This window comes from Sycon ciliatum, chromosome 6 (assembly GCF_964019385.1).
Source record: "Sycon ciliatum chromosome 6, ocSycCili1.1, whole genome shotgun sequence".
In the NCBI taxonomy this organism is placed as follows: Eukaryota; Metazoa; Porifera; class Calcarea; order Leucosolenida; family Sycettidae; genus Sycon; species Sycon ciliatum.
Genome location: NC_088648.1, coordinates 13,407,525 through 13,417,727, shown reverse-complemented (window position 1 = coordinate 13,417,727; position 10,203 = coordinate 13,407,525). Strand labels below are relative to the sequence as shown.

At 44.4% G+C, this 10,203-nt stretch overlaps 1 protein-coding gene across 1 annotated transcript; it reads left to right on the top strand.

Moving 5' to 3' along the window:
* Positions 1 to 886: 886 nt before the first annotated feature.
* Positions 887 to 9,847, top strand: LOC135818844 (PC3-like endoprotease variant B; the record flags this gene model as incomplete). The annotated part of the gene is given in 2 exon segments (XM_065332057.1): positions 887 to 1,309; positions 9,741 to 9,847. Coding segments are annotated over 2 exon segments (425 nt in total), but the record flags the coding sequence as incomplete, so codon positions are not given.
* Between the last annotated feature and the right edge of the window lie 356 nt (positions 9,848 to 10,203).

Sequence of the window (10,203 nt, the reverse complement as noted above, 5' to 3'; positions counted from 1 at the left end):
TGCACATACATGTACATGTACACTGTGACACTAGCAATGGTAATGACAATGTGGTTGAGATTGAAGTGCCTGCCTTGGTCTGAATGACTCAAGGCAAGCTTCCCTTTTTGCATTTCGTATGCTAAGATGAGCGTGGACCAATCCGGGTATGGCATGCAGGAAACATCGCGTACTCTTGGTATTATCATGATTATGATACATGTACATGACCACATCTGCAACGTACAAGGTAGGTGTCACGGATGGTATGCATGCATTGTAGACCAATTACCATCATGACTCATTCTCTATTCTTACACTAACGTTGCGTACCATCATGCACTACACTCACATACAACTACTGTGTAAGGAATTCGCGTGCGTGTGCGTGTATGTCAATCGTTCGTAACGCTGCCGCTCAAAGGTAAACATGCTAATGTCCAAACTCCACGACTGGCACAAGGCTTACGCTTGCACCACAATACATCATAATGTATGTGACACTCGTGTCGCACTCAGCCCACATGCCGGACTTATAAACGGAATGCCGTCCGTTTCAGCACGTTGAAAACATTGACCGTCTGGCCATGTTGCAAGCGTCATGCAGACAACCAGCAATGCAAGATGCCAAAGAAGTTACACTCGCTGAACGTGTGTGTGTGTGTGTGTGTGTGTGTGTGTGTGTGTGTGTGTGTGTGTGTGTGTGTGGTGTGTGTGCGTGTGTGTGTGTGTGTGTGTGTGTGTGTGTGTGTGTGTGTGTGTGTGTGTGTGTGTGTGTGTGGTGTGTGTGTGTGCGTGTGTGCGCTTGATTGTGTTTCGTGGTATAAAGGCTGATGTCAGTTAGCCTCAGGAATCTCGACAAGGTACTATTACTATAATATTATTATCAGCACCCTAGAACTGTGCCAGTATACTCGTACAATATCGGTAAAAATTTGTCGAAAGACTCTGGTGGAGTCGCTATCGTTCTCTTAATCAGTTTCTTCCCAAAACTTCGTCAGAAGTATTCACAATGATCATGCACAGGCAATGTCGATGTTCGATGATAGCAATAGTAATGCTGGCGACACTGTGCGGTACACATGTAGCAGTTGATGGTATTCTTAGAAAGGAAGTAAAATTTAATGAGAGTGCATCTCCGAACGAAGCAAACGAGAACCATGTTGAGCAGAACGATGCTATCGGGTTTGCTCAGCACGAGCAAGGAGGGGAAGATGAGCAGGAAGTTGAGGACGGCACGTATCTAAACGAGTGGGCTGTACAGGTGCACGGCGATGCAGATCAAGCTAGGAAAGTTGCCAGAGAAACCAGCTTTGAATACGTTTCCACAGTAAGTACAATCATGTTGAACGAATGAGAGGCCATGCCTCATAGTACGTACATGTACATGTACTGAAGTACATGTGTGTAGAAGGAATGCGCGTCCACGCCGGATAGTACGTGCATATACATGTAGACTAGTACATGTATTCCTTTGGCAATGCTTTGCTCTCAGTTATACTTTGCTATACAGTACAGATACATGTATGTCTGGTATGAAAGCAGACAATACCGTGTACATATTGTACAGGATTTGCGCCAAGGAATTGAACAATACCTTTTAGGGAAATCACAGAAGTGGGTATACCCAGGTTTCAACAGTGCTCAACACCACAAGGGGGGAGCGTAACCACAAAGGTCAAAAAGAATGGTTCCACCAATTATATATACATTGTACATACGTTGTAACGCTGCGTTTCATGCACGTAGCTAAATGCTAAGGCAATCATCAGACAACGAGGGAAATCATAATTATAAACATTACTTGACACAGAAGGTCCCTGGTTCGAGTTCTAAAGGACACAGTCGATTATTTCTTCAGACCTTTCCCTTTTCCATTCCCTCCACCAGTAAATGACACAGTGAATGACACAGTGAATGACACAGTAGCATGAACTTTAATGAACTAAAAATTTCAAGTACTATGAACTACTGTGTACTAAGAATAGTAGAAATACCAAAGAACAAATTCCACAATTGCCTCTTAATAGTATGACAAGAGATAGATAGCTAGACGGACGGACGGACAGACAGACAGACAGGGAGAGAGAGAGAGAGAGAGAGAGAGAGAGAGAGAGAGAGAGAGAGAGAGAGAGAGAGAGAGAGAGAGAGAGAGAGAGAGAGAGAGAGAGAGAGAGAGAGAGAGAGAGAGAGAGAGAGAGAGAGAAAGAGAGAGAGAGAGAGAGAGAGAGAGAGAGAGAGAGAAAGAGAGAGAGAGAGAGAGAGAGAGAGAGAGAGAGAGGGAGAGAGAGAGAGAGAGAGAGAGAGAGAGAGGAGAAAGAGAGGTCTAAAGCTGCGATCACTCTTGTTCTTACAAGCAGGGCACTGGACGATGTAAGCCGGAACTTGTGGCTGTTCCCATGGTGCAAGTGTGACAGAGTTCTGGCAAGTGGCCATGAATATTGGAATATCGATAATCTCATTGCTGCATACTCACCCTAGTGGTTCACGTGTACCTGATAGGCATTTGGGCGGTCCATGGCGGATAATGCTCGAAAAGCAGTGAAATTAGCAGAACCATGCAAACCTTATGGCGGGCAATTCCTCGATTTTCTGCTCCATTTCTTTATCCACATACCAAATATGCATGACACTTACCAGAAAAGTACAGAATTCTGCCAATTTTCTGCCGGCATTATCCGCAAAGGCCTAGTACCGGCACTACTTGTATACTTGTGTACATGTACGTGTTCCTGTACATGTGTATTATAGTAGATGCTATTTCGCCAGGAACTCAACACATTCATTCATCTTGGGCACCCTGTCCGAAGACCTTAGGGTCTGTTGGGAATGCCCAAGTAAAAATTAAATAAAATACAATACAACAATACCATGCTAGCTTGAATCCTGGGCATGCGATAGTGACGATTAGGCAGGAAACTGTATGGAGAATTGGAGATGTTTTGTTTCGAAGGTCATGTTTAGTGGAATCATGTATCCCGGTTCTCAAGTACATGTGTATACATGTACAAAGTCATGTACCCTGTACACTGTACATTGTACAGGGTATTATGCATTGCATCAATAACTTGGGAGCAGAGTTTGTAATACCAATAGTTACAGTAGGTATTCAATGGACATTTGAACGTACATGTACATGTACATGTACAACCGACTCCATCACAGCATTGCCATCGTACAGTATACAAGACACTCTGAGATACATGTACATGTAATTATGCATGAGGGTCTGATACACAGAAGTAAAATACAGTCATGTAGTATTGTGACGCTTTCGTTTGTCTTGGACACCAACCCGGTACCCGCACTTCCCGCCTAGCGCCTGGGGTGACGGATGTAGCCCTCTGGCTCACCACTTGCACTCCACCAGTCACCAGGAGGATGTATTCATCTAGCTCAGCACGCCGATGGTCACACTAGTCGACACATTGACGACACGTGACAGGTGCGGCGCCGATCTCTACCTGGTAGGTCTACCTCTCTTCTGTTTTTGGCACGCATCCGCATCCCGAAGGCATTCAGCACGGTCTGCTGTGGTCGTGCGGCTTTCCGAGTATTGGCCACAAAGCATGCAGGTCGCTGCATAGCCGCCGTCTCCGAATGGTCGTGTCAAGCCAACTGCTGTGCAATGTTTCATGTGACGCTGTTGAAGTGCTGTTCGCCAATATTATTCAGCTAAACACCGGAAGAAAACATTCCCGCTCTTTTCCCACCTACTACTAATACATGGCAATCCTTGGAGAGTCAGCTTTCAGACTTGGTCTCCACGCAAGACTGTACATGTGCCGGCGTTGCCAGTTGTCCCCTCATCGAGTATGAATACTAGTACAATGCATGCAGGTAACCATGGTAACCCGAGCATCTACTACATGTACATGTACATGTACATGTACGTCCATTACTCGGCCCATGGGCCATGGCCCAGGGACCCAGGTTGATTCTGAGAGCAGCGCGTCAGACACGACGACAAACAGAAAGCGCAGCACGCAGTGGTTACTGAGCAGTGTGCCGAACTCTTTGCTTCACTTCCGTCATTTGCCACTGCTTAAATTGCTGGATCGCTAGCATCGAAAACATTCCGGTACTTACATCCAGAGCTCACTGACTTGTCAGTTTGAGCACTCTGGCAAGGTACGTTCGGGCCTGATTTAAATCTGGCTTTGGAAAATTTATTTTCATTGCTATCAGGTTCGGCCTCATTTCCTCTGTGCTGCACTGATGAGTTCACAAAGAACGAAACAGCATGCTGTCCGCAGATTGAGTACTTCCATCCATGTACATTGTACGAGTCAGAGGGCACTAGTAGCAGTGACATGAGTTGGTGCAAATAGGATACTAAGTAACAAGCGAGCACCTTCTTATTATTGCTTTCTGCCATGCGTGGTTCTCACCTTCACATTCCTCACCAGTGAAAGTGAAGATTGTTTCACTGATGAACTAACTTCAGTTAAATGTACTTCGAAGTACATGTACTTCACACTGCCCATCAACAAAACTGGTCTGCGACCTGACCACCCGTCCAAGACCCAGGTCTTCAATAACCAACGTGACACTTTTAAAGTTAGATAACTACCGTATTATCTCTATATATATATAAGCACGGTCCTTTATTTTTTCTATGTACCTCCGCCCCGTGCTATTAATGGAGACGTTCCTTTATTGGAGACTGTTCCATTATTATTTCAACCTCATTTCAGAGGCATGTTGCCATGCCACATTCATATCAGACACACACATTTCAGGGTTTTTTTTCGCCGGTACAGATAATGAATTTACACAGTGTGCTTATAATGGAGACTGAGCACTTTATTTTTTGAATGCCGCCCCAAGGTGTTCTATTATTGGAGACGTGCTATTATTGGAGACTGTGCTTACATGTATATTAGAGATAATACGGTAGTTATATGTACTCAATCTGCGGACAGCATGCTGTTTCGTTCTTTTTGAACTCATCACCGCAGCACAGAGGAAATGAGGCCGAACCTGATAGCAATGGAAATAAAAATTTCCAATCAGGCCCGAACGTACCTTGCCAGAGTGCTCAAACTGACAGTTATATGTAGGCATGTACTAGTACAATCATGCTCTTCTTGGAAACTTGACAACTTGAGTGTATTACTTGAGTGTGGTATGCATGGCCTATGTCAGACTATGCGTGGCTCCCGCTGATGTACATGTACATGAACAGTGTACATGTATATGTACCGTGTACGCCCGTCGGCGCCGTCGCAAGACAGGCAGGCAAATCTGGTCAAGCCTTGCGCCAGATATCTATCTAACTGCCCATTCCACATACATGTAACTAGCATGCTAGCAAAGCCATGTCACGAATCGACACCCAACGGACACCCGGACCACACCACATGGAGAACATCGGAATAGAACGGTCAAGGTCTCATGGACAGGTAGTTACCCCAAGCCTCTGACACACTACTAGATACACTGGTACCTTGAAGTGAACCTGGAGTTATTTTAAAAGCCACCTCCCCATTTGCAACTGAGTACTGTGAAAGTAGCTTTCTGACAGGTTGGCAACTAAATGACTGTATGTACGCGGACGTGAAGACTCCATGGCACCTATAGACATAGTAATACCTAACATACAAAAAAGGGTTTGTACAGAGAAGCAGGAGCTCTGGGTTTCACGCATAAAATAAGTATTGGACAATCTGAGTGACTACAGGCTCGATAGAATCATGCTACGATGACCCGACTTGTAAATTGGAGATCCCTTTTCTCCCCTCCCCCCCCCCCCCCCCCTCCCCCATTGCTACTTCCATTTTCGTATTTTTTATTTTTATTTATTGTTATCTTCATTTCCGACTTTTCTTACTGGTTATCATCGAGTTGGCACTTCCCTCAAGTGTGTGGATCACTCTCTCGAGCTGATGCTGTTACTCGTTTCAAGTGTGCCCCTACCACAGATGCACATGTCTGCGTATTATCAGACGTTGTCCTCGTCGCTCTTATCCACATAGAAAATGGCCGTCGTCGAATTTGCAGTGAGAAGGATGTATCCCAGCACTGCAGACTGTACAGAGTAACAGGTATCCGATAGTATGCTAGCTACGTGTACAAATGTATATGTATGCAACGCCCAGAAGGGTACATGTACACAGCTCTGCTGTTTCTACATGTACATTAAAATGTATGCATGTACATTAAATTTTGTACATGTACATTTTACAAAATTTTAAAAATTTTATTAGTGCAATTAGGAGTATAATAGATGCAGACATGGCCAGACAACAACGAGTTCATGGAATTTTTAAGGATTTTTATGTTATTCAAAATCGATTTTCGTGTTCCGCTCATCAGTGAATAGTATCGGAACTGAGGGTACTGTGTACAAAAATAGAACATTTTATAACAGCATAATTAAAAGTGAGAACAAAAAAGGAAGTGCTACAGCATTACATAATAGGTGTCAAACATAGTGCTAACATATTATAACTGAGTGCAGGCACAAAGCATGAGGTGATACAGTGCAACATGACACAACATTTACATCTGATAACCAGCTACGAGAACAACTTAAGCGCGACTACATGCTTCTTTTGTTTACAAAGAACAGGATTATGCACACGAATACATACAGCTTCCAGAACCTTCAACTGCTTAAAAACATAACTTGCACGGCACAAAACAGAAAAGTGAGAATCATCGTACACACTAAGACAATCTGGACGTGATAACAAGTGACAAAATACAGCTGACTTTTTGCTCACGTCGCTCTCTTCCGTCTCATCCCGCTCCTTTCCTTAAAAAATTTGTACATTAAATTTTGTACAGTCATGTAGATCTCATCGAGGCAGCTCAGAGTGACTGACCAAGTTAGCCGATTGCAATGCAGTCCTGTGAGCTACAAAGCATCTCTTACTCGGATCGAGCTCAAGGGACCAACGTCTGAGCGCTCTAACAAATGTGGAAAACACAGCGAACTTTGCACAAAGTCAGTTGCCTTTGACGCCAAGCAGAAAGTGTGGATATTCTACTACAGTAGAGCCTCTAGGCCCTCTACTGTAGCAGAATATCCACACTACATCGTGTGGCATACGATGTATTATGTCTCGTTGGTGTGTATGCGAGGTGATACTCTTTGTTTCCACTCAGGAAAGTTCACAATGATGTGTCGCTCGCGATGGTTTTTGTTAGTCCCGCCCAGTACAGTAGCTAGAAGCTCTGGAGGAGATGCTATCACGAAATGAACTTTATAATAATATTCTCTCCTCGCCGCTAATTATGGCGCTCATCAGCCACTATGGTATAATCAGGCGTGGTGAATTGGTGGTGGCCTGACACAAGCAAAAAACGTCTCTAGTAAGCTGGTTGTGTTTCCCAACACAATCGCCGGCGGTAACGCGGATGTGCAAACTTTACTTTTACTACACTGTACTTGATCATTCAACTTGTTTTATTCAAAGACCCACATTTAAGTGAATAATAGCAAGAAGGTACAAGAGAGGAGCTAGAGAGAAAAGGGAAAACAAGGAGGCGTCCAGGTAGAAAAGGAAAAGTCACTTGAAAGATTAGAACATTGAAAGGATCAGTCACGCAATACGGTTAATTCCCATCTTCGATCGGATAATTATTCATCCCCTGCTGACAGTTGCACTTTGCACCGCGTACCGCTTGGACTCAGCCCCGGCCAACCAGTGAATCACATGCCACTGCCTCTGACAACAGCCTCACTCAGCACAGGCCACTGAGTCTGCACTGACACTGTACTGCGCGGAGTACAGATAACAGGTGTAGTAGTAACGTTGTCGACCTACTCCAATGTCCAATATGACCACATTTCCATTGTTCAGCTCCAAGTTTTACCAGGGTATTATTCCCTGCATCGTTCACAAAGGTACTTACGTGTGATGCCTGTGAACATTGAGCAGCCACTTCTACCGCAAGACGAAATATAATCCACTACGCGTATACGAGCAGTGCACCTGCCCTGCTTATCATTACGTCATTATCATACAGCAGTCTGGTTGTGTTTGTAACACTTCCATTCCTGAACTAGGCATTCAGCTGCACAACATGAATGAAAGGACTGGTAATAATGTTCACCCATTTGGCATCATCATTCATCAGGCATTCAGGGCATAGATGAGGAAGGGGAGGCAAGCATGAACTAAGTAACATAATAATATAAAATACCACAGGCATGTACATTATTCATTAGTTTGAGGGGAAAGATGGTGTAGCTATCATCCCAGCAGAGACTGTTGAACATTTTCCTTCAGACTTCGAAACGCACACTTCCTGCGAATCCACACAGGCGGGTGGGACGCAGTCCTCACTGTAATCCACACACTTCACGTACACAAACTAGCGCGCGGCGGGGAGCCCCAAGCCAAAAAATATTCATTAGGTGAAGGGAAAAGACACAAACGAGAAAAGTCTGAAGAAAAAAATTGACTGTCACCACCAGGATTCGAACCAGGGACCTTCGCTCGAGGCCAGCGATGCTCTAAACACCGTGACTGAGCTATGGTGTAGCTGTCATCAAAGCAGAGATCGTTCAACATTTTCTTCAGACATGTGCACAATTTGCAATTTCAAATTTGGACTTCACACGGAGAATTTCACAATGCCACCTCATTTCTCCTTCTTCCCCACATTGTGACAAGGGCAAGTAAAGGGGCTGCAAGAACACACATGTGCGTGTAGGAGCATGGCTTCCATGACATGTCGCCAGACCACAAATCAGCTGGTTCATATCCTGTCCAAGTACAACATTTCGAAGGAATGAATCTCTCAGTACACACGGACGCGTCGAAGATTTCTCCACTTGTACCTGTACAGTCATGTACAAGTACATACGGCGACATCTTCCTCTGAATAACAAACTTCGTGAAGGGTAAATTTAGGTCCACACATGCTAAATTATGTAGCGATATTTGCACAGGTTGGACTGACCGTCAATAGTAGTCTTTGGGGACGAAGCATTCTACTCCTGCAGAGTACTGCATTCGCTCCACAAGTCTGTGATCGGAGTTGAAGGACAATTTGCTCAGATTGTGCTGAGATATTACACAACGGTTATACATGTACACGTACAGCAACAATAATAATACACAAACGGTGTATTGGGATCAGGGATTCGCTCAAACCGACCAACACCTCCTTGGCTCGAGAGTCGAGTGTTAGTGACTCGAACCTTTACTTGCGAAAGGCTGGGAATCGTAGGCGTTCAATCCAAATCAGTGCGAAGTTACGCTGCCGATTCTAGAACGACCGTTGGCATTGCCAGCAGATCACAGTGAATACTAGTTACGCTATAATGTCCACTAGGACCACCAGTTACTAAACAATCAGCTCATGCGATAACATTGCACGACACTGACCAACGGTATTGACGTTCCCATGCTGACGTTCATGTTATTTCTATAACTTAGAACCTTCCAAGCTGGAAGGCTATTGGAGTGCGCATCCAAGATGTGCTAGATCTGATTACCAGTTAGGTTGTAGTAATGTCAATACTGTTGGTCAGTGTCGTGCAATGTTATCGCATGAGCTGATTGTTTAGTAACTGGTGGTCTTAGTGGACATTACAGCGTAACTTGTAGTTCCTCGGTCCTCATTTCTTCTTATAAAATACTTGGCTCTCCACCCGAGTCTAAGTATTATGTGCAGCAACATTTTAAAAACATTCACAATCGTCATGTACATGTCTTGTAGATCCGGTCAAGCCAGTGCCGAACCACAATAATTGTCAACACGTATGTTCTTTGTTACCGTTTGGAATTTGTTCCCCACAACAGGCGGGATCTGTGGAGAATTTCCACATCTTCCGCCATCCATACCACCACGAAAGGGACATCCATGGTGCTGAGGAGAAGACAAGGATGCTGGAACTCCATGACCAGGTGAGGGTGGTTGAGTTAGTTGGTCGATAATTCCTTTTGTCATGTCTAATTACATTCATGTATGATTCAGGCGAACACAGCAGAAAACGTTCAAGTTTAATCGTACGTTGCAACTCCATGTTTCGTGCCGCATAAGAATCATCAGACAACTGAGAGTTGTCTAATGTCATGAGAGTAATCTGATGATTGCTAATAAGCGGCGTCATGAAACTCTGAGTTACAATGAACTAGTTACTTGAACGTCCTCAGCTTCTGGGGTTTTGTGTTCTAAGCTCTGTTTCGTTTGGAACGTTGACGACTCTCTCTCCAGATCGGGGATCAATGGATTTGATCGATTCAAACGATTGTACCAGTGCCC